Source organism: Somniosus microcephalus, chromosome 13, assembly GCF_052327205.1.
Source record: "Somniosus microcephalus isolate GS21.2 chromosome 13, FLI_Smic_1.0, whole genome shotgun sequence".
Lineage (NCBI taxonomy): Eukaryota > Metazoa > Chordata > Chondrichthyes > Squaliformes > Somniosidae > Somniosus > Somniosus microcephalus.
The window spans coordinates 8,815,833-8,841,019 of NC_140999.1; the positions used below are offsets into that span (position 1 = coordinate 8,815,833).

The following is a 25,187-nucleotide window of genomic DNA, read 5'->3' on the forward strand; positions in this document are numbered from 1 at the left end:
GCAGATTCTCTTCTTCTTCTTAGGCAGTCCCTCGGAACCGAGGATGACTTGCTTCCACATTAAAAATGAGTTCTCAGGTGACTGATGAGTCCAATGCGGGACCTACAGTCTCTGTCACAGGTGGGATAGACAGTGGTTGAAGGGGCGGGGGGGTGGGGTGCTTGGGTTGACGTGCACTCCTTGCGCTGCCTGCGCTTGGCTTCCACGTGCTCCCGGCGAAGAGACTTGAGGTGTTCGACGCCTTCCCGGATGCTTCTCCTCCACTTTGTGCGGTCTTGGGCCAGGGATTCCCAGGTGTTGGTGGGGATGTTACACTTTTTCAAGGAGGCTTTGAGGGTGTCCTTGAAGCGTTTCCTCTGCCCACCTGGGGCTCTCTTGCCGTGTCGGAGCTCCGAGTAGAGCGCTTGTTTTGGGAGTCTCGTATCGGCCATGCAGACAATGTGACCCGTCCATCGGAGCTGATTGAGCGTGGTCAAAGCTTCGATGCTGAGGATGTTGGCCTGAGCAAGAACACTGACGTTGGTGCGTCTATCCTGCCAATGGATTTGCAGGATCTTGCAGAGGTAGCGTTGGTGGTACCTCTCCAGTGCTTTGAGGTGCCTGCTGTACATGGTCCATGTCTCTGAGGCATACAGCAGGGCGGGTATCACTGCTGCTCTGTAGACCATGAGCTTAGTGCCGGGTCTGAGGTCCTGGTCTTCAAACACTCTCTTCCTCAGGCGACCGAAGGCTGCACTGGCACACTGAAGGCGGTGTTGGACTTCATCGTCGATGTCTGCCCTTGTTGACAGTAAGCTCCCGAGGTATGGAAAGTGGTCCATGTTGTCCAAGGCCTTGTCGTGGATTTTGATAATCGGGGGGTAGTACTGTGTGGCGGCCTAGTACACAGTGCTGCAGATTACAGGGAACGTTGTTGATAAGTACACTTTATGTTTAAGTTGTTTTATTAGCTGTGTCCCTTAAAAATGAAGTGTGGCACATGTAAATGTGTCTTTTTCTGTTGATAACACTTGGGCAAACCTTATGGACCATTAAAACAAAAGGCACGCTTTAAATGCAGAAACACACAGGAATAACGGGGGAAGGGGTTTGCCCCACCCCAAAGGCCTTGAAGAGAGTGCAGACATTTACTGGAATGGTCCCAGGGATGAGGGACTTCAATTACGTGGAGAGACTGGAGAAACTGGGGTTGTTCTCCTTAGAGCAGAGAAGGTTAAGGGGATTAAAAACAAAAAAAAGCTGGAGATACTCAGCAGGTCAGGCAGCATCTGTGAAGAGAGAAACAGAGTTAACGTTTCAGGTCGATGACCTTTCATCAGAATAGCTGCTGAGTATCTCCAGCATTTTCTGTTTTTATTTCAGATTTCCAGCATCTGCAGTGTTTTCTTTTTGTATTAAGGTTAAGGGGAGTTGTTGTGATCTGGAATGCGCTGCCTGAAAGGGCGGTGGGAGCAGATTCAGTGGGAACTTTCAAAAGGGAATTGGATAAATACTTGAAAAAGAAAAAATTTGTGGGGAAAGCGCAGGGCGGTTGGGGCTAATTGGAGAGCTCTTTCAAAGAGCCGGCAGAGGCAGGATGGGCCGAATGGCCTCCTTCTGTGCTGTAAGATTCTATCATCACTTGCCCGAGCCAATTCTGCTTATTTCAGCTAGGAAGAATTCCCCTTTTAAAAAAAACAAAGATTAAACCAGACAAAAACTTTGCCCTAGAATAATAGGACATTCTAATGCAAACCTTCTGCGCGGCTGAATGAACAGTGAGTAAGTGATTCAGGAGGAGGAAGTGTCTGACCAGCCTGGGGACAGATCAGCTTACAACAATCACTCTCCCCAAAGCCCTCCCTCCCTGGAACCTGATTTGATGAAAACCCTGTCATTAATTCAACGGAAGAGATCCTGCTTCCTAATTTTGCCAGGACTTAAAAAATGAAGCTCTGGGTTTTAGATATGAACAAAGTTGTGCTAATCTAGATAAACTTTGAAAGGGAAGGTGTGAACTTTGCAAAGGTGGTTTGAGGGAGGGGGTGCAGACGAATTTCACTGCTTGGTTTGTGCATTTCAGTCCTTGGTTTGAAATGGATCAGGTCTCTTTCACGACGAGGGCTGTTCCAGTGGGACTGAGTCTCGGTGCCTCCCAGTGGGCGGGGATTGCTGCTGAATAAATGTGTTGCTAGACCGGGAACAAGTGCTGACTTGCAAAGACAGTTGAGGTTTTGTGTGGGGGTTGATCCTGACAGCGAGCGGAGGCTGGAGAGAGAGAGAGAGAGAGAGAGGTCCATGAGCGTCTGATCAAAGAGCCAGCGCCAGGTTTGCAGAAAAGTTACAAAGTTTAGCTGCTGCCATCCTCGCCACTTTGTTTCTCCCCAAACAATCCTCCATTCCAGCGTCTCCCAAGTGGTGATCCGTAAACAGGCTCAACGCGTGTGCCTTCGAGGCCGAAAGGTAGGTCGGCGGGGCTGGATTCAACTTGGAAAGTTGCACTAGACGCTGGGCAATGATACTCGGAGAGGAGCAATATTTAATTTGCCCGCTGCTTGTCTTTTTTATGCTTCAACGCTTTCGAGGAAGGAGCAGATGGGTGTGTAGCCCACTTTGCAACCAAGTGCAATTTATTTTTTAATTATTTTTTACAGTATTGTTACATTCTTGCACTTCTGTTTCTTGGTTTTTTTTTAATGACAAAGCCTTTTACAGGGTGGTGTGTGTGTGTATGTGCAACATTTAATTCATCCCAAACTGAAGCTCGACGCTGCTTTTGTCATTTGCAGTTTATTCAGCCACTTTGTGCAGTGAATGAATAAATTAAATTACAAAGGATCCCAGGATTTTTTTTTTAAACTTGGGGTTGCATTCCACAGTTGCGTCCATTTATTCTGTGAAAACCGTATTTCTGTTTAATTGCTGAATGAGTCTCGCCCCTGAAAACTGACTGGTGAGGATTCTGTGTTTAATCGCTTTTTGTCTCGGATTCGCTACTAAGGGGCGGTTTCTGGTTTGAACAGTGAGAGCTGTTAAAGTTACCAGGACAGGTTGCACAAGCTGGGCTTGTATTCCATTGAGTCTGGGGAGGTTGAAGGGCGATCTAACTGAGGTTAAAAAAAAAATGATTCAAGGGATTTGTTAGCGTCCATACAGAGAAGCTTAGTTCCTTTGGTGGTAGAGGCCAGAACAAAGGGGGTGTAAATCTTAAAATTCGAGCTAGGCCCTTCAGGAGTGAAATCTGGAGGCACTTCTTCACACAAAGGATAGTGGAAATGTGGAATTCTTCCCAAAAGGCTTGTGGGGGGGGGGCGGTCAATTGAAATTTTCAAGACTGAGATCGACAGATTTTTATCAGGTAAATGTATCAAGGGAGGGTAAATAAAGGAAGATCGCCAATGATGTACTTTTGCATATGTAGTGACTGTTGTAATGTAGGAAACGCAGCAGCCAATTTGTGCACAGCAAGCTCCCACAAACAGCAATGTGACAACGACCAGGTCATCTGTTTTAGTGATGTTGGTTGAGGGATAAATATTGGGCCAGGACACCGGGGAGAACTCCCCCCTGCTCTTCTTCGAAATAGTGCTGAGGGATTTTTTTTTTATGTCCACCTGAGAGCAGACGGGGCCTCGGTTTAACATCTCATCCGATAGACGGCACCTCTGAGACAGTGCAGCACTCCCTCGGAGTGTCAGCCTGGATTTTTGTGCTCGAGTCTCTGGAGTGAGACTTGAACCCACAACCTTCTGAGGCGTGAGTGCTGCCCACTGAGCCATGGCTGACATCCCAAACGGAGTTGAGATACAGATCAGCCGCGATCGAATTGAACGGCGGAACAGGCTCAAGGGGCTGAATGGCCTCCTCCTGTTCCAATGTTCCGATCATGGGGAGGGTCGGTCTGCCCCCAGATGCTTTTATTTTGCTCGGCTGTTTTGCTCCGCGCGCTGCCCTCCGCCTGTTTCGTAATGTTGATATGTAGTTTCTGCCTATGTGGAAATGGGAATATTGAGCTTCTGCATACACTGTGCCGAAAAAGGGCCCCTAAACTCGCCGGCATGTTTGTAGGTTAGCGTTGTCCATGGGTGTGTGATGCTCAAGTGTGTTGGACGTTTGTTCAGTGGAGTCGGATGGAGAGAGAGAGAGAGAGAGACCAGTGTGTTGCCCAACACCTGTGCTCCTGTCATATAAAAGCACCTTAGGATGTGTTGAGGAGATTGAGTTGGGTGGATTTTTTTTATTCATTCATGGGATGTGGGCAATGCTGGCATTTATTGCCCATTCCTAATTGCCCTTGAAGGTGGTGGTGAGCTGCTGCCTTGAACCTCTGCAGTCCGTGTGGTGAAGGTACTCCCACAGTGCTGTTAGGGAGAGAGTTCCAGGATTTTGACCCAGCGACAATGAAGGATCGGCCGATATATTTCTAAGTCAGGATGGTGTGTGACTTGGAGGGGAACTTGAAAGTGGTGGTGTTCCCGTGCGCCTGCTGCCCTTGTCCTTCTAGGTGGAAGAGGGCGCGGGTTTGGGAGGTGCTGCCGAAGAAGCCTTGGCGAGTTGCTGCAGCCCATCTTGTAGATGGTACACACTGCAGCCACGGTACGCCGGTGGTGGAGGGAGTGAATGTTTAAGATGGTGGATGGGGTGCCAATCAAGCGGGCTGCTTTGTCCTGGATGGTGTGGAGCGTCTTAAGTGTTGTTGGAGCTGCACTCATCCAGGCAAGTGGAGAGTAAATGTGGTAGTGTCGTTACTGGGCACTCTGCTATTGTCCTGGTGTAGTAAAAATCACCCCGCAGTCAATAGGGATGATTCTACCTTCCAGCAGAGAGTTCCTATTGGAAAAATTGAAGGTGTGACCCCATTGGTTAAAATTAATGGATAGAAAGGGTATATGTATTTCTACAACGCCTTTCACGGCCTCAGGAATTTCCAAATCATTTAAAGCCAATGAGGTGCTTTTAAAGTGTAGCCACTGTTGTAATGTAGGAGCCAGTTTGTGTGCAGGAAGCTCCCACAAGCAGCAATGAGATAACGACCAGATAATCTATTCTTAAGTGTTGGTTGAGGGATAAATATTGGCCAGGACACTGGGCGGGGGGAGGTGATTGTGTAAAACCTGACTTTTTAGTTCCTTTGGCTTGAGTGGCGATGAAAATTGGGGGAGGTGTATAACAGGCGGCCGAATCGCTATCGTCCGTTTCATCTCACCAAGTCATCGTTTCCCCCCAGGGGAACGCCCCTGCTCTTCGAACAGTTCGGTGGGATCTTGATGAGATTTCCTCTTTAAACTTTACTCCCTGTTTTGGGGGTGAGGATTGTATTATTGGGTTTATGATGCTCTGTTTCCATTCAATCACTTCCCGGCCCCCCAGCCTTCCCCATTCTCGCCTCCTTTTTCTTCTGAAGCCTGTGACTCATTGGCCTCCTGGCCTCAGCTGCCTGGCCGCCTTTCATGTGTGATCCCAGACAACGAGCGCCGCCAGGCTGCTCCGGAAATTGAACCAGTTGGAAGCAATTTACTGAAACTTTTTTTTTTGCTTTGAAGCAATGATGTCACGGCCATGCTGTTGTGTCGGGGTTTATGTTCGTCGTGCACATCAGTGCCAATGTGTCCCAACAACTGGAGCACGCCAAGTCGAACCTGATTCTGTCTTCGCCAAGTCTGCAGACCCGCACTTTTCAGCAGAGGCCAGGGGTTGCTGCATTGCGGTCGGCAGTATTTTCTTTCTGCTTGCCTACTGCCCCCTCTCCCCTCCCCACGACAACCCAGAACACCAAGGCAATCTCACTTCCCAACTCCGAATCAACCGTGTGGCATCCCACATTACAACAGTGACTGCACTCCAAAAGTACTTCATTGGCTGTAAAGCGCTTTACATAGAAACATAGGAGTAGGCCATTCGGCCCCTCGAGCCTGCTCCGCCATTCAATGCGCTCATGGCTGATCATCCAAATTCAGTACCCCGATCCTGCCTTCTCCCCATATCCCTTGATCCCTTTAGCCTTAAGAAATATATCTAACTCCTTCTTGAATATAATAGAAACATAGAAGATGGGACGTCCGGTGGTCGTGAAAGGCGCTATAGAAATGCAAATCTTTCTTTCTATCCCTTTCTAAACCTCTCCACCTCGCTCTCCTTTGTTGAGACCCTCTTTAAAACCTACCTCCTTGACCAAGCTTATGCTCCCCTGTCCTTAAAAAAAAAAAAAAAATCTCCTTTTTGGCTCTGAGTTAATTTTTTTACCTGATTACACACCTATGAAGTACCTTGGAATGTTTGCCTACGTTAACGGTGCTATGTAAATGCGAGTTGTTGTTGAACTTGTCACATTCCTACTCTGTGCAGCTCCGGCCCACATCCCAAACGGTGAGTTAAACAGACTGTCTGTGTCTGTGTATATACATAAGAACATAAGAAGTAGGAGCAGGAGTAGGCCATACGGCCCCTCGGGCCTGCTCCGCCATTCAATAGGATCACGGCTGATCCAAACCTAGACTCGCGTCCACATCCCTGCCCGCTCCCCATAACCCTTAACTCCCTTATCAGCTAGGAAACTGTCTATCTCCATTTTACATTTATTTAATGTCGCAGCTTCCACAGCTCTCTGAGGTAGCAAATTCCATAGATTTACTACCCTCTGAGTGAAGAAGTTTCTCCTCATCTCAGTTTTGAAACGGCAGCCCCTTAGTCTAAGATTATGCCCCCTAGTTCTAGTCTCACCCATCAGTGGAAACATCCTCCCCGCAGCCACCCGATCAAGCCCCCTCACAATCTTATATGTTTCGATAAGATCGCCTCTCATTCTTCTGAATTCCAATGAGTAGAGGCCCAACCTACTCAACCTTTCCTCATAAGTGTAGAATCTCTCTCCATTGTGTAATTACATATAATTTCAGCAGAATGTAGGAAATGGGTCTGAACCACTGACTGTTTCTTTATCCCCATTTACTTCAATCCTACACAGATGAAAAGGCATCTTTAAATCTTCAAAAGGATTACTACTGCCCCCACAAGGCCCTATATAAAGAGATTCAGCCACTTTAAACACAAGAATTCCATTCATGTTCCTTTATTCCCCAGTCCAAGGGAGCACTCTTCTCCCCCCCCCCCCCCATCAACCGTGTCTTCCTGTTCGCCTTGTGTGTTTATGGAGTAAATCAGTCTCTTCGTTTGGCTGCAGGCTTTGGTTCTTTTTACCTTGTTTATCGTCAGCTGTGGCTGTGGGCGGCACCCTCTCCTCCCGGGTCAGAAGGCTCTGGGTTCAAGCTCCACTCCAGAGACTTGAGCCCATAACCCAGGCTGACGCTTCAGCAGTGGTACCGAGAGAGCGCCGCGACCAGCGTACCCTCTAGGCTGCACGCATGCGCGGCCGTGCAGTAATCTACAAGGTACCGCGCAGGCCGCTCACAAGCTTTCCCAGTTGAATACCGCGCGTGCGTGGAAATTTAAAGGGACCGCGCATTGAAATAAACAGACAGCACGCAACAAAGACAATTTAGAGGGCACATTGGCTGCAACAACAACAACTTGTATTTATATAGCGCCTTTAACGTAGTAAAACGTCCCAAGGCGCTATATAAATACAAGAGCGATTATCAAACAAAATTTGACACCGAGTCACATGAAATATTAGGATAAACGACCAAAAGCTTTGTCAAAGAGGTCGGTTTTAAGGAGGAGAGAGAGGCGGAGAGGTTTAGGGAGGGAATTCCAGAGCTTGGGGCCCAGGCAGCTGAAGGCACGGCCGCCAATGGTGGAGCGATTAAAATCAGGGATACACAAGAGGCCAGAATTGGAGGAGCGCTGAGATCTCGCCCGGGAGGGGGGGGGGGTTGTAGGGTTGGAGGAGGTTACAGAGATCGGGACTGTTGGAGGGGGCCGTGATTAGGGTGCGACGCTAAACCGAGGTCCCGTCAGCCTGTTCAGGTGGATGTATTAGGTCCCGTTACACTATTCCCTTGGGAGGTTTCACTACGTTAAAGGCGCTATATAAATGCAAGTACTTCTGGTTTAGTCGAAGAAGAGCAGGGGAGTTCACCCGAGGTCCTGGCCACATTCCCTTGACCAACGCCACCAAAAAAAACAAGTTTAACTGGTCATGCATCTGGGATCTTGCTGTGTGCAAATTGGCTGGCGCATTGGCCAACCTAACAGCAGTGACCACTTCGAAAGTCATTCATTGGCTGTGACGTGGTTAGGGACCCCCCCCCCACCCCCCCCCCGGAAGATGTGGAAGGTGATTTCTAAATGCAGGTCCAGTTGGGATGTTAGATTTGGCATCAATAACCCAGGTTGTGGCGGGGGACGGGGGGGAGGGGTGGGGTGGGGGTGAAATCAGCCAGGGTTCCCACTCCAGGCTATTGTCCAGTAAGCTCCTGTTTGGGGAAGTGCGGATGTCGGATGAGATCTGGTCGAATGGTCGGTCGAACGAGGGTTGTCCTGTGGGACCGGACCGGACCGTGCCGTGGGCGGGTGTCGGCCCCTTTCCCAGTTAGGAGAGAAGATTCCAAGGAATAGAAGGGAGCCAGCCCGGGAGCTGTACGTGTCGAACTCTGCTGCTCCTTTCTCCGGGAGGAGTAGAGGACAAAGCGCGAAATCCAGTTTTGGCCGGATACGGTTTGATGTAGCACAAAGTGGCCAAACGCAATTGCTGCTTGGCCGGAATAAACTCTGGCCTCGATGGTTGGTTGTTAAAGAGGCAAAAGTATTTTCCTTTCTCTTGAAGTAGCTCTGGCTGGCTGGAAATTTCATCCTGTCTTATCCCTGTTGACTGGGTGTGAGCCGTTATTACAGAGCTTTCTTGAAATAAGCACTGTCTGCTCCACAAAGGTATGTAAGTGCTCGGCGTATCGCCAGCAGTTCCCCAGTGCACGGCTCTGGAATGTTAAGTGTACAGTAATGTGGACCATACCCACACCATTAACGTAACCTTCAATCTGCCAGCTTTTTCTATGTGCTCTATAGCCTAGTGAGTCCGCTTCCCCAATCCCTCCATCACGACCTTTCTTGTCTCTATTTACCATTAATTCATTCAATTCAATTCAATTTTATTTGTCATATATGCAGCAGACGTGTGTACTGCACAATGAAATGTTGATTTTTACGAGTCCTCCCAACATTGGAATAAATATGGCATAACAATGATAAAATACTAATAGAAATACAGTAATAATAAATAAAAACAACAATAATAAATTACTCGTTCATGAGTCTTATGGCCTGGGGGTAGAAGCTGTTTCGAAACCTGCTGGTACGAGACCGTATGCTTCGGTATCTCTTACCGGACGAGAGCAGGGCGAAGAGGTTGTGGCTGGGGTGGCTCGCGTCTTTGATGATTCTCCGGGCCTTCCCCCGGCACCTCTCGGGGTAGATATCCTGCACAGCAGGTAGTTTAATTCCTATAGTATGTTGTGCAGCTTTCACCACCATCTGTAGAGCCTTGCGGTCTGTGGCGGTGCAGTTGCCATACCAGGTAGTCATTACTACTGTGGTCGGTGTGGCTCTGAACTTTCTCCCCCATCCACCAACGTGAGAATGCAGAGATTTTGGCACAAAGTCTTATTAATCAAATCCCTCATTGTCCTCGCCCCCTCACTATCTCTGTAACCTCCTCCAGCCCTCCGAGATATCTGCATTCCTCCAATTCTGGCCCCTTGAGCACCCCCCGACTTCCTTCACCCTACTATTGGTGGCTGTGCCTTCAGCTGTCTAGACCCTAAGCTTTGGAGTTCCCTCACCAGCTCTCTCTCCTCCTTGAAAATGCTCCTTAAAACCTACCTCTTTGACCAAGCGTTTAGTCACCTGTCCTTAAGTCGTCTCCTTTGGTTCAGCGTCTATATTTGTCCGATTACGCTTTTGTGAAGCGCCTTGGGCTGTTTTACTACCTTTTTTATAAAGGTGCTATATAAATGCAAGTTTCCACTCCAAATACCCCATTCCCTGGATCTTCGCTGTGTTGAAACCATCACTCATCACATTGTCTCCTGGTCTAAATCGCATTCTCTCATGATTTTAACACTAAGGGACGCCTCACCCGCCTCAGCCTTTCCTTCCTCTACAACCTACAGGTTTTTAAAAGCCAAGCTTGGCATCAACTCCCCACCACTTGCCTTCTCTCCGACTCTCATCATCCCTGGTGGGGTCCTGCACTACGGGCTTGAGTCTTCACCTCAGTATCTCCATTTTAACAATAGGTAATCCTTTGGGGGGGGAGATGCTTTGGGACACCCCGAGGATGTGAAAGGTCAGTCTTTCTTTTCAAACCTCAGGCCCACAAAAACTAACTCTGAAAGAATCAGTTACTGGGTCCTTGGGGGCCATGTTGCCCGGCCTCGGAATGTAGTTTAGATACTCCCATATTAAATTGATTCTGCGTTCAATATCCTACCTGTAAGCCCACTCCTGCTGTCCTTGCCTGGTCTGGGCCGATATGTGACTGCAGTCCCACACCAATGTGGCTGACTCTTTACTGCACTCTGAAGCAGTCTAGCGAGCCACTCAGTTGTGTCAAACCTCTACGTTCAGCAGTTCAAGAAGGCAGCCCACCACCATTTTCTCGGGCAACTAGGGATGGGCAATAAATGCCGGCCTTGCCAGCGACGCCACATCCTGAGAATGAATACAAAAATATTTGCGTATAGGATGTGCTTAAATTTGAGCTCTATCGGCCTCACCCTAAGCTGAAAGGAGTTATTGATGCATAAAAATGGTGGCCCCCACCCCTCTCAGTTGCCTCGTTTCACGGCTGAAGAGCCCTCATTTTTGTTAATATTAATGATCGGAAAATCAGAAGCGTGTGAATCTGGTGTGCAGACCCCGTGCGGAGTTCTGCGATCCATGTCCGTGTCAAGCAAGACTCCGCGGCGGGAAGCTCGCACCTTGAAAAGGCAGCCTTTTTAGTGTTCTTGAAAGCTTCCCACATTCCCGACAAAAGCGCCTTTTTAAAGCTTTTGACTTTTCCTCACTGATTTTTTTTAAACGGGGCGTTTAAAGGGGACGCTTGCTCGCTCTCTGACTGTTCTCAAGCAGTAGAAGCTGAGTTTTCTGAATGATTTGATATCCGTGTTTTTTTTTCCTGTGTCTCCACAGCTCTTTACCCAAGATGTCTGTCACCGTTCACGAGAATCGGAAATCGCGTTCCAGCTCGGGGTCCATGAACATTCACCTGTTCCACAAGCCATCGCACGCCGACAGCCTGCTGACCCACCTCAATCTCCTCCGCAAGCGCCACCTCTTCACGGACGTGACCCTCCACGCCGGCAACCGCTCCTTCCACTGCCACCGGGTGGTGCTGGCTTCCTGCAGCCGTTACTTCGAGGCCATGTTCGCCGGGGGGATGAAGGAGAGCCGAGACAGCGAGGTGAACTTCCACAACTCCCTGCACCCCGAGGTCCTGGAGCTGCTCCTGGATTACGCCTACTCCTCCCGCGTCCTGATCAACGAGGAAAACGCAGAGTCCCTCTTGGAGGCCAGCGACATGCTGCAGTTCCACGACATCCGGGATGCGTCTGCAGAATTCCTGGAGAAAAACCTCCATCCCCTGAACTGCCTTGGGATGATGCTCCTCTCCGACGCTCACCAGTGCGAGCAGCTCTTTGAGCTCTCTTGGCAGACCTGCCTTGCCTACTTCGTGGTGCTGTACAGGACTGAGGACTTCCTTAATCTGCCCAAAGACAAGCTTGTCGAGCTGATCTTGAGTGAGGAGCTCGAGGTCGAAGATGAAAGTCTGGTATACGAGGCTGTAATGAGTTGGGTGAAGCACGACTTGAGGAGACGCCGCGACGACCTGCCAGAATTGCTGCGGTGTGTGCGGCTGGCCTTGTTGCCGGAGTCATACTTGTACAAAAGCGTGCTCGGGGAGGAGCTGGTGGCCAACCATAAGGTGGGCAAAGGAGTCGTCGAAGAAGCCATTTGTTGCAAGATGAGGATCCTGCAGAACGATGGCGTGGTGACACTCCTCTGTGCCAGGCCCCGCAAAGTCAACCATGACGTCTTGCTGCTTGGCGGGCAGACTTTCATGTGCGACAAGGTGTACGCGATCGACCAGAAGACGAAGACCGTCATCCCCAAGACGGATATCCCCAGCCCACGCAAGGAGTGCAGCGCTTGCGCGATTGGTTGCAAGGTTTACGTTACTGGTGGCAGAGGGTCTGAGAATGGGGTCTCCAAAGACGTCTGGGTGTACGACACTCTCCACGACGAGTGGACGAAGGCTGCCCCGATGCTGCTGGCGAGATACGGACACGGGTCGGCGGAGCTCGAGCAGTGCTTGTACGCCATCGGCGGGCACACTGCCGTGACGGTGTCCTTCCCAGCCTCCCCCTCGGTCTCCCTCAAACAGGTCGAGCAGTACGACCCTCAGTCCAACAAGTGGACCCTGGTCGCCCCCCTCCGCGAAGGGGTCAGCAACGCCGCGGTGGTCGGCACCAAGCTCAAGCTCTTCGTTTTTGGCGGCACCAGTGTCAACCGAGACCGGCTGCCCAAGGTTCAGTGCTTCGACCCCGGGGAGAACCGCTGGACCGTGCCGGCAAACTGTCCGCAACCGTGGCGGTACACCTCCGCCTCCGTGGTTGGCGAGCACATCATCGTCATCGGTGGGGACACCGAGTTCTCGGCCAACTCCGCCTACCGCTTCAACAGCGAGACGTACCAGTGGTCCAAGTTTGGCGATATGGCGGCCAGGCGGATCAGCTGCCATTCGGTGGCATCCGGCAACAGACTCTACGTGGTTGGTGGATACTTTGGAGCCCAGCGGTGCAAGACCCTGGATTGTTACGATTCATCGACCGACACGTGGAGTAACATCACCACGGTGCCCTACTCACTCATCCCAACTGCATTTGTCAGCACGTGGAAGTATCTCTCGGTCTAGCTCCTCGGCAGCCGTGTGCACCGCGAACTGAAGTAAGTTTTTTTTTAAATACCTGTTTGTGCTGACGTTCCTCCAACGCTTTTCCTGTGGCCTGACCGACAAAAAAAAAATCTTGTATTTCTATAACACCTTTTCACGACCACCAGACATACCAAAGCGCTTTGCAGCCAGTGAATTACTTTTTGAAGTGTCGTCACTGTTATAATGTGGGAATCGCGGCAGCCAATTTGCGCACAGCAAGCTCCCACAATCAGCAATGTGATAATGACCAGATAATGTTTTAGTGATGTTGGTTGAGGGATAAATATTGGCCCCAGGACACCGGGGAGAACTCCCCCTGCTCTTCTTCGAAATAGTGGCCGTGGGATCTTTTGCGTCCACCTGAGAGAGCAGACGGGGCCTCTGTTTATCATCTCATCTGAAAGACGGCACCTCTGACAGTGCAGCACTCCCTCAGCACTGGCATCGGGAGTGTCGGCCTAGATTGTTGTGCTCAAGTCTCTGGAGTGGAACTATGAACCCACGAGCTTCTGACTCCGAGGCGAGAGAGTGCTACCCACTGAGCCCCGGCTGACACTTAAATAAAGTTGATGAAGTAATTGAGAAATATTTTCCTACAGTTTCCCCTCCGTTTTAGAAGGAAGGTTTAGATGCAGCCCTGGCCTCTCCAAATCTATGACTGTGTGTTTCTCTTCCCCCTACCCTCCCTTCACCCAAAACGTTTTAAGAACCAGTCGGATGATGCGATGGCCGGTACTGTAGGTTCTTCCTGATGGATGACCTCCAGTGGGCAGAAGGACCTTCTTGACCCGTACTTAACTTGTAACCCACTGAAGATGCAGACGTTGCCACACGTGCTGACCACTCTTGGTACCTCCCCCAAAGCGGGCATTTCCATGTGTGTGAGACATAGAAACATAGAAGATAGGAGCAGGAGTAGGCCATTCGGCCCCTCGAGCCTGCTCCGCCATTTAATGAGATCATGGCTGATCATCCAAACTCAGTACCCTGTCCCTGCCTTCTCCCCGTATCCCTTGATCTCTTTAGCCTTAAGAAATATATCTAACTCCTTCTTGAATATATTTAATGAATTGGCCTCCACTGCCTTCTGTGGTAGAGAATTCCACAGGTTCACCACTCTCTGGGTGAAGAAATTCCTCCTCATCTCTGTCCTAAATGGCTTACCCCTTATCCTTAGACTGTGACCCCTGGTTCTGGACTCCCCGGCCATCGGGAACATCCTTCCTGCATCTAGTCTGTCTAGTCCTGTTAGAATTTTATAAGTTTCAATGAGACTAGACGGTGTGTATCAGTGGGTTACTCGAAGGACAGCCCTGACCTTATTAGCACACTTTTGGGCAGGAGTTACAGGATTACATAGGATATACGACACAGAAACAGGCCATTTGGCCCAACCAGTCCTTGCCAGTGTTTATGCTCCACTCGAGCCGCCTCCCGTCTTTCCTCATCTAACTCTTATCAGCGTAACCCTCTATTCCCTTCTCCCTCATATGTTTGTCTAGCCTCCCCTTAAATGCATCTATACTATTCGCCTCAACCACTCCCTGTGGTAGCGAGTTCCACATTCTCACCACTCTCTGGGTAAAGAGATTTCTCTTGAATTCCCTGTTGGATTTCACTGGATAATTATCAGGACCTTGTTGTGTTTGATTTATTTTTTCCTCCCATACCCATAGGGAAAAAAAGTTGATATTGTTGGGATTGGGACTCTTTCTGTTCTCACTGACCTCTTTTTAAAAATGTGTTCTTGGGATGTCGGTAGTATTTATTGCCCATCCCTAGTTGCCTTGAGGGGCATTAAGAGTCAACCCGGTAGAGTCACCAGTAGGCCCAGACCAGGTAAGGACAGCGCGTTCCCTTCCCTGAGGCCCAGTTGTTTTTTTTTACAACGATTGAACAGCTTTCATGGTCACCTTTTTTTCTGTGACAGCCCTCAAATTACCCGATTGATTGGGTTCAATTTCACGACTTGGCATTGTGGGACCTGAACTCCCGACCTCTGGGTTGCTACGAGTCCAGTGTCCTAATCACTCGGCTGCTGGTGCCTGTAATCAAAGCGCTTCCAGGTCGGGTTGTACCGTGGGTTAAGTTCAGAGAACAGGTCACTCGCTACCATCCTCACAAATGTGTTGTAAAGTGATCTGATTTGCACATCGTTGAATCGACATTCCCAGACTATCGGGCGGCACTCAATAGATGGGGACTTTCCCCAACTCCTGGTTATGTCTCGGCTGTGGGTGGCCCCTGTGATTCCAGATTAGATGAAGGGTTACTGTCCTGTGGTATTGCTCGCTGCATGTTGCCTTGTCTTCTCTGGGAGGGTTAGGGCTATGATAAGAACTGACAGACACCACACTGATAAGTGACTCTGCTTCTGTATCTTAAAGCTGCCCAGACAGCTGAAGTAAAGCCTGAAACAGATTGTCCAATCTTTCATTCTTTTACTCACTGCAGTTTTTGCCAGTGTCTGCTTTTTTTCCAACCCATTGCTTCTCCTAAAGGTGCTGACTCTCTCTCTTTCCTCCTCTCTCCTCTCTCTCAGGCCCACGTTCATGTGTGCCTGGATGGTGAATGTCGAGGGGGGGGCGGGCGGGCGAAGTATTGGTAGCCTAACCCCATCGTGTCGTCGCCCAAACTCTGCCTTGGTGGGTAGCGATCAGGAGCCGAACGTCTGCTGGAGATTTCCAGTGACACTGGGACCGACCGATTTTGTAATGCTTCCTATTCCCACCCGAGATCTCCTAAATCCCAACAGGCCGATGTGGGAACCTAGATTCCTGGGGCATATCGCTTGCATATAAACTGAGCAATTGATCTCACCAAAGGCTGCCTGCTGTGGTGAAGAAGACAAAGGAGATTTGAGCGATTTGTACTTGCTTGGGGCGGGTGAGTGAAATTTAGTCATTTTAACTTTGGGTACGGGTACAGTAGCAGAGTGGTTATGTTACTGGACTAGTAATCCAGAGGCCTCTATTAATAATCCAGAGATTTAAGTTCAAATCCCATCACGGCAGCTGGGGAATTTAAATTCAGTCCATTAAATAAATCTGGAATAATAAGCTAGTGTCAGTAATGGTGACCATGAAACTATCGGATTGTCGCCAAAATGCCCTTTAGGGAAGGAAATCTGCTGTCCTTACCCGGTCTGGCCTATATGTGACTCCAGACCCACAGCAATGTGGTTGACTCTCTGAATGACCTCACAAGCCACTCAGTTGTATCAAATCGGCAGCTCGCCACCATCTTCTCGAGGACAATTAGGGATGGGCAATAAATGCTGACCTTGCCAGCGACGCCCACATCCCGTGAATGAATTTTTAAAAAATGAACAATTTTTTTTTGGGGGTGGGATGGCGGGGGGTTCGAGTAGAACACACAAAAGTGAGAGGTCGGTGCCGTTGAACACAAGGGGATGATTTTGAGCAGAATTGGCCAGTGGGAAGGCCTGATTTATTTTTGGGGGGCCGGGTCTCATTATTTTGGGGCCGGCCAGCAATCGAACACCCCGAGGCAGCCCGCTGGCTCTGGGCCAGCGCAATCTCAGGCAGTCTAACCGGAAGGAGTTCGGTCTGTCGAGGTGGGGGAAACCACCACCCCCCCCCTCCATCTCTACAGCAGCCTAGGCTGGTTTTGCAAAGCCTGGAGGAGCACTCCTGCTCCACCTAGTCCCACAGGAATAAAGTGGTTCTTGCCTTTTGTTTTGGACTCCTGTTCGGTCTGGGCTGATGCCGGTCGGAGCGGGAACCTGAAATGGTCATCGGGGTCGCACTGGGACCCGATTAGCATTTTAAGTGGGTGCCACGCCAGCCATTCAGTGGTAGATCCGGGGCAAACACTGGGCGAAAATTCAGCCCCAGTGCACTCTCAATACGTTTACTTATCCGCTGTCCCTTCATACAGTAAAGTCCAGGGAGCTTTACAGCGGAACGAGGCCTGTGAGGCAGATCACTCGCAGTGAATGGTTAGAGTTGGATCCGATTGTTTCTGTTCAGTGATCAGACTGCGTACTGTGTCAAACCAGTTATTAGCTGGGCTCTGTGTATCCAGCTCCCATTCTGGAGTTTAAAAAAACAAGCAATGTATCATTTGGTTAGTAAATGTACTGTTGTGGAAATCAGGAATCTCAATGGCCTAGTAACCAAATTTAGGCAGGGCCAGTACAGTAGAGTAGATGGGGCTTCTGAAAATCAATTTAAGCTGAACTCTGTACAGTTTACAGTGGGACAGCCAGTGTGTCGAAGCCAGAGAATCCTGCTGTCGACTCATCGTTCGGGGTCAAAGAGCAGACGAATGGTGTCTAATTACAAGCCTAAACAGCTGTTAATAGCAACCAGCGGAGAGGCACGCCGGAAGCAGTTGCTGAGGCAGCGTGGAGAGGAAACTGTGTGTTTGGAGCAGTGTCTTATTACGCTCCTGTGAAGCGCATCGTTGGGTTTTACTACACTAAAGGCACAGTGTCCACTACAACAACAACTTGTATTTATATAGCGCCTTTAACGTAGTAGAATGTCCCAAGGTGCTGCACAGGAGTATTTTAAGACAACAAAATTTGACACCGAGCCACCTAAGGAGAAATTAGGGCAGGTGACCGAAAGCTCGGTCAAAGGCAAGTCTTAAGGAGCGTCTTAAAGGAGGAAAGCGAGACGGCGAGACGGAGAGGTTTAGGGAGGGAATTCCAGAGCTTAGGGCCCAGGCAACAGAAAGCACGACCACTAAAGGTTGAGCGATTATAATCAGGGATGCTCAAGAGGGCCGAATTAGAGGAACGCAGATATCTCGGGGGGGGGTGGGGGGGGGGTTGGTTGTGGGGCTAAAGGAGATTCTAGAGATAGGGAGGGGCGAGGCCATGGAGAGATTTGAAACTAGTGAGATTTCTGCCAATTACTGTGATCAGATCCTGTTTTAACTCGCCATTTCAAAAGAGAGAGAACACTCCTCTCAACCCCTGACTTGAAATATCTTTTCTCTCTCTCAAATTTTTAATTAACTCGTCTATCAAAGTATTAAACTGCCAATTCAGCTGCAGTTATACAGAACCTCGTCATTTGTTTCTCAGACATTGCCTCAAAACACCTGAATTGCAGTGACTGCTAAAGAGCTGATTTACATACGGGCATCCCAAAGCACTTTACAGCCAATGAAGCACTTTTTGAAGTGTAGTCGTTGTTGTAATGTAGGAAACGCGGCAGCCAATTTGCGCACAGCAAGCTCCCACAAACAGCAATGAGATAAATATTGGCCCAGGACACTGGGGAGAACTCCCCTGCTCTTCTTCGAAATAGTGCAGTGGGGTCCTTTGCGTCCACCTGAGAGAGAGAGAGCAGACGGGGCCTCGGTTTAACGTCTCATCTGATGGAAGACGGCCCCTCCTTCAGTGCAGCACTCCCTCAGCACTGCGCTGGGAGTGTCGGCCTAGATTTTTTTGTGCTGAAGTCTCTGGAGTGGGACTTGAACCCACAACCTTCTGACTCGGGAGACAAGAGTGTGAGCCACCGGGGAGCAACTTTTATGCAGTTTATGGCTGTACGTAGAAAAATACGGCAGCCATACTTGTGCACAGCAAGATCCCACAAACAGCGAGTGAGCTGAATGACCAGTTAATCTGTTTTTGATCCTATTGACCGGGGTTGGGGAGAATCAACCAAGGGTTCCTGCTCATTCCTAGCCAGGTGCACGTGGACACTGGATGAGGACATATTTGGCACTGGCTGTGATGTCTAGTTTTCTCTGACTCACGAGCACATTTGGGGCATCCTACACTGACACTGACAATCTCTAAAACATTGATGATTGGAACAACAATAACTTGCATTTATGTAGAGAAACATACCAAGGCTCTTCACATAAGCATCATCCGGCAAAAAAATGGACACCAAGTCAAAGGAGGAGATGTTAGGAGGGGAGGTGACCAAAAGCTTGGTCAAAGAGGTGGGTTTTTAAGGAGGGTCTTGTAAAGGGGAGAGGGAGGTGGACAGGCGGAGGGAAGGAATTCCAGAGCGTAGGGCACAGGTAGCTGAAGGCACGGCCGCCAGTGGTTGAACGAAGGGAGAGCAAGAGACGCACATGAGGTTATTGACTAGGGGAGGCGTGTTTCCCACTCTCAAAAGCAGCGCCTGCCCAGATCAAACCGGAGACGTCCCTGCTCAATACGGCTCCATCTCCTCTGCCATTGCTAACCGTGGTGTCATGGGGAGCTGAAATTCCGAGTGGTTGGAGTCAGTACCAAGGTGTGCCGTGTGTTTCTTTACAGACTGTGTGTGTTTCATTGCGTCACTGTGCCCTCGCAGCTCTCTGTTCCTCAACGGCTAAGCCCTGGGGGGACTCTCGCTGGCCACACGGGGAGGGGGAATCTACCTTCCTTTTAAAACGAGGGCGAAACGCCAGCTGGTATTTTCAGCCTGACGTGGTGTGTGCAGGACTGGCTGCACCTCTCGACATTCATATCAATTGGAGCTTGTGTAGCTGTAGGGACTCGACTGTATCGTATAACAAACAACATGTACGTATGTACCAGCCAATGACTCCAGGGTTTTACTCCCAAGAAGCCCAGCTGAAGGCCCACAGTGCAGGAAAATTCCCAGAGTAGCAGATAAGACTAGTTTAAAACAAAGTAGTGCTTCCGTGACAGCTTACGGGATTTTAAGCCTTTAGATTGTAGGACCTCCACCACCTAGAAGGACTAGGTCAGCAGGCGCATGGGAACACCCACCACCTCCAAGTTTCACTCCCAAGTCACACACCATCCTGACTTGGGAATATATCGGCCATTCCTTCATCGTCGCTGGGTCAAAATCCTGGAACTCCCTCCCTAACAGCACTGTGGGAGCACCTTCGCCACACGGACTGCAGCGGTTCAAGAAGGCGGCTCACCACCACCTTCTCTAGGGCAACTAGGGATGGGCAATAAATGCTGGCCTTGCCAGCGATGCCCACATCCCGTGAACAAATAATTTAAAAGAAAAGGAGGAAACTGAGGGAGATGAGGAGTTCCACAGCTTTGCGGTCCTGGGAAAGAATGAGTTAAGAGTGGGAGGCAATGCGACCAGTCTTGATTTCAACTCAAGTGAGGGCGCAGAAAGATGTGCTCAAAGCTTCTCGATGGGTTATGTGCTGGAAAAGGTGTAACATAGAGTCATGAGGATGACACTGGGGATGGGAGCATGTTGTTCATTGAAGCAGACGAGGTTGGGGAGGGAATCTAATAAATGTTCAACAATCAGAAAGGATTGGGGAGAGAGTCACTGGAGTAAGATTATTTCCACCAGTGGATAACGAGGGACCTTAAACACTGGATTAGTAACGGAAACATACGGGGGAAGAGTTAAAAGAAATGTTTTCATGCAAGGGTTATTGGGATATGGAGTGCCTTACCCAAGTGGCCATTGAAAATGAGTCAATCACGATGATTCAAAGGGAATTGGATAAACCCATTCATCATGTTTAAGGGTCTCTGAGCCAACCTGCTGAGGAATCTCCACATAGAATTTCTGTTTGCCCAATATGATGAGCATCCACTCCCTTTCAGGGTCACACCCCACTTGCCCAAGCCCAGAAAGCTGAGGAGCAAGTCGGCAGAGCCTAGACTTGGCGACCCTCGAGTGTGTGCGGTGGGGGTGGGGGGGTGTAACTGTTGAACTTTAACCAGCAGAGTTAAACATCCCGCAGCTAGTAGCGTCCTACCTGTTGGGGAATGGCTATCTGGAATTGAGTGGGGAGAATCGCAACCCTGTTCCCCTAGTGACCAGTCTACCCCTCTCATTTATTGAGCCAACCTGGCTAGTCATTTATCAACAGTGCCCTTGTGCAATGCCGACCAACCAGGTCCGATTACCAAGTCTGCCGTGGAGGGTTGACGTGACGCCAAATTTCCTACTGCCAGCTGTGTGTCGCTTGGAACCCCCTCGACCTCAAAAAGACCCCAATTACACCCCAACCCAAGAAGGATGCTCACTAGTTGGTCACTTAGACAACTGTTAAGTGTGGGTTTTGAGGCTTTACTAGGTGAACAGGAGTTCCTCAGCAGTTGCAGCTGACTATAAATATGTGAGCACATTGCCACATCCTCCTGACCATAGCATGGACACCCACCATTGCCCACTGGATGGCGGTTTCATCAGCTTGAGGTGCAGAACCTCAGCACCGACCCCTGGATACAGGAGACTTCTTGGACTATGTAATACTCGACAGAAAAATGTCAACGGGTGTGGGAGAAGAGTAGGAAAATGGGAGCCAAGTAGGTGGCTCCTGCATAGCCTACTTCAGTGCTGAAATTTCTATCTAATAAATATAACGATAACATTTGTAATTTTTGTTTTTTGACCTAGGGTTGAAGGATTACCTGCTGCCGTTGAAAGATGGAAAATGTTGTGAAGAACTTCATATGGCACTGCCATGTTCACCACCCTTTGCCTTGGCACTGGAAGCCATTGAGTTAGAGAGAGGATCAAGCCGAGCCCTCCAGATGAGGATTGACGCACGCGGGCAGCACTATTGCTGAATTTCAGCAAACCACACGATACGCGTTTTGGTGCTTCTGCGGTTTGCGATGGACGGACAGCGCCGTTTTCACGAGGGTTTTAGACTTTGGCTCTTCACGTGTTTGAGGTTTTTTCTTTTGTTCGTCCAATTTGAAGACAAAATATTCGCCTGTTCCAAACAGACTGTTGTTGTGGTAACTGGCTGAGTAACTGCGTTTCAGCAGATGACGATAAATCCGGTTATGATGACGCGTCCCCAACAAACCAATGTTGGATTCACTGCATTAGCAGCCCGGCAGCACCTCCCAAACCTGCCACCCGCACCGCCGAGAAGGACAAGGGCAGCAGGTGCAGGGGAACACCACCACCTCCGTGTCATACATCGTCCTGACTTGGACATATAATCGGCTGTTGCTTCATGGTCGCTGGGTCAAAGTCCTGGAACTCTCGACCAAACGACCTTGTGGGAGCACCTTCACCACATGGACTGCAACGGTTCAAGAAGAAGGCGGCCTACCACCAACCTTCTCAAAGTCAACTGGGGATGGGCAATAAACGCCGGTCATGCCAGCGATACCTACATCCCAAGAATTGATATTTTAAAAACTGTAACTTACTCATTCTTTACCAGGACTTCCGAACTGTGGAATTCCCTAGCGCTCTCCGCCTTCCCGCTCTCCTACAGTCTTTTAAAACCCAAACTGGGGGGAGGTCACCTAATTGAATGCTAATTCTTGATTTACCTCCGCTTTACTCCTAAACATGTTGTCCTACGCTATGGGCTTTGGTTCTGCCAGTTGAGAAACACAGGTGAAGACAACCGTGTTGGATTTAATTTTGTTTGTTGTGATTCTGTTGACCCAGATAGGGGTAACTAAGCTCTTCCCCCTCTCACCATAACCATGTAGATTTGCACCTTGTGTTTCTTTGTTATTTCATGATAATTGCAATTTGGTCATGTGCTGTCTGTATTTATTTCTATGTTGGGAGGTTTTCTGGTTAAGTCTTCAGAGAGTTGAATTTCTTGAGGGAACACCCTGTTTTTTTCTCCCCCCCCCCCCCCCCCCCCCCCCCCGTATTTTATCCTGCCTGCCGTCTAGGCACACTGTGCTTTATGTTCTATGATGGACAAGTTGGCTTTCCTCTTCCCAACCAAAAGGGAAAAAGCCATGGACTTTGGTTCTGAATTAGCCGAGTCATTGGTGAGTGCTGCAGCCCACCTCAACGGAGGAAACACTGGCACCGGGAATTTCCTTGGGGAACTTCTCCCACTTCTCCGGCGTAACCTTGGAAACCACCATTTCCGCTTGTAAGCCGGGTTTCTGTCGGCGGAGCGGGAGACGCCTCCAGGAATTGTACCCTCTAGCGCTCTCGGTGGCTCAATGGATCAATGCACAGTTGCAAGATCCAGGGTGGGAGGAGGAGGAAGACACTAAATTCCATTCTTGGTCTATTCTGATTTGGTGCAGTTGGCCTCGGTGCCTTTTGGATTAAGCAGTGGAAAAATAAGCCAGAATTCCTGCTGGAAAGGGCACACACACAACACATGGGTGTCAAGAACGAACAGGGGTCCAGTTTGGTTGGTTGCCATGGCCACCACAGTGGATCAGCCCACTGTCTACACTCAACATGTGGAAAAATAATCTCTTGACGGTGTGGAGGCCATTTGACCCCCGACCCCCCCCCCCCCCCCGAACTGTACCCTGTCAGGAGGGCAGGGAGTTCTGACGAAGGGTCTTCAACCTGAAACGTTAACTCCGTTTCTCTCTCCACGGATGCTGCCCTGTCCCGCTGAGTTTTTCCAGCGTTTTCTGCTGTTATTACGGCAGGGAGTACGGTTGGGTGAGAACGAAATAGCTGAAAAGCCCATCGAGTGCTTCTACTCCGGCCAAAGATGGATGCCAATCAGCACGTTGGACAACCCTATTCATCATATGTATAAAACGTTTAGCAGCCGCTGGCGCAATCTCTTCGGGAAGGCAGTTCCCCCCGGTCGGGACAAACAAAATGGCCGACTGTTGGCGACCGTTTTCTTGGCGGGTTCTGCCACTTCTTCTTGGGGTGGGGGGGGGTGGGGAGGAGGGGGGGGAAGAGGGATGGCCCAGCGACCCGGATGACAAGATCACACAGTTAAACCCCCCCCCCCCCGCCGCCGCCGCATTTTTGAATCTGGCACGCGTGGCAGTTTCAGTTGCCGGGCACCGGCCCACGGTACCGACTCCCACCCACACTAGGCCCATTAGCGCAAAAACGCGCCCGGCGCTGTTGCAACTAACGGGAGATTGTTCGAAGTCTTCGCCAAGCCGGGACGGTATTTAATTATTTTTTTTTAATGATCTAAAGGCTATCCGACTCTCCTCTTGGTAGAATTCTTTTTAAAGCTTAGATGAAGGAAGCAATTGAAATTCATTTTTTTTACTGTAAATGTTTTGAGTGACTCTATTCTAGGTAGGTTATTTTGTTTTGTTTTATAACCGTGAAGGGATCTCGGGAGCGAAGAATTTTTTTCTTCTTTGCCCCCCCCCCCCCCCCCGCCTTTCATTTGCTCTGCACAGTTGGCTGTTTCTCTCTCGTTTTCTGTCTGTGACCGTATTTCTGTGTCCCGTACCTGTGAATGTGTGCTTTTTAATTTATAATAATGTCCCGTCACTTTAATTTTTGTTGAAGATTTGTTTTGCTTTTGACAGCCTGGTGCTGTGTTGGAGATTTCAATAAATAGTCACCCAAACCTGAAACCCAGGCCCATCATTTCATCTTCAGTCTCGCTCTCACTTTCTGTTTAAAGCTACGACTCGGGGGTAAGAACACGATCTAGAATATTAAAATGGTCACTGAACGCACCACCTCCTGCCACAGACCCTGTAGAATCTATCCCCATTAGAGCGAGGGGCTTGACGCCGCTCAGAAAGAGGTATTTTGGCTCCTCGCTCTCTGGGGAAAATTTAATGCAAACTCGAAATCCTGCAGAATGTAAAAATGGAAAGTATTCGACTGTTGTGAACACAAGTCGCTTGTCCTACCTTACCTGGACTGGAGTCCAGGACATGGGGACATCGTCTAAAAGTTAGAGCCCGGCCTTTCAGGAGTGAAGTTAGGAAACACTTCTACACACAAAGGGTGGTAGAAGTTTGGAACTCTCTTCCACAAACGGCAGTTGATGCTGGATCAGTTATTAATTTTAAATTGGGGATTGATTGATTTTTGTTAGCCAGAGATATTGCGGGATATGGGGCAAAGGCGTGTTTTTATGGAGTAGGTCACAGATCAGCCATTGAATGGTGGAACAGGCTGGGGGCTAAATGGCCTACTCCTGTGAACATGAGAATTAGGAGCTAGTTCTGGAGCACAAGTCCTCAGCATGACAACCGGGATGTTGTCAGGCCCCACAGCATTTGCTGTGTCCAGTGCGCTCAGCCGTTTCTTGATCTCACGTGGAGTGAATCGAATTGGCTGAAGACTGGCTTCTGTGATGGTGGGGACCTGGCGAGGAGGCCGGGATGGATCATCCACTCGGAACCTCTGGCTGAAGATGGTTGCGAACGATTCAGTCTTTTTTTATACTTGCGTGCTGGGCTGCACCATCATTGAGGATCGCGATGTTCACGGAGCCTCCTCCTCCCGTTAGTTGTTTAATGGTCCACCACCATTCACAAGTGGATGTGGCAGGACTGCATTACAACTACGTAACAGTGACCACGCTTCAAAAGTACTTCATTGGCTGTAAAGCACCTTGGGACATCCAGAGGTCAAGGAAGGCGCTGTAGAAATTGGTGTTCATTTATAGAATGTGTGATACCGTGTACACGTTTAAAATCTAAGTTTTGTCATTGTTATTCAAA

At 49.4% G+C, this 25,187-nt stretch overlaps 1 protein-coding gene across 2 annotated transcripts in view; it reads left to right on the forward strand.

The window, feature by feature from the left end:
* Window positions 1–24,101, forward strand: part of enc3 (ectodermal-neural cortex 3) — a 69,175-nt gene extending 45,074 nt beyond the window's left edge. Inside the window, exons 1-3 of one of the 2 annotated variants that reach the window (XM_086004458.1) lie at window positions 1,923–2,442; window positions 11,068–12,882; window positions 21,196–24,101. In XM_086004458.1, coding sequence (XP_085860584.1) covers window positions 11,081–12,850 — 1,770 coding nt within the window. In that variant the 5' untranslated portion in view covers window positions 1,923–2,442; window positions 11,068–11,080 and the 3' untranslated portion in view covers window positions 12,851–12,882; window positions 21,196–24,101. Of the gene's footprint in view, window positions 1–1,922; window positions 2,443–11,067; window positions 12,883–21,195 lie in introns of those variants that run through there. The other variant, XM_086004460.1, reaches the window with a different exon arrangement.
* The last annotated feature ends 1,086 nt before the right edge of the window (window positions 24,102–25,187 follow it).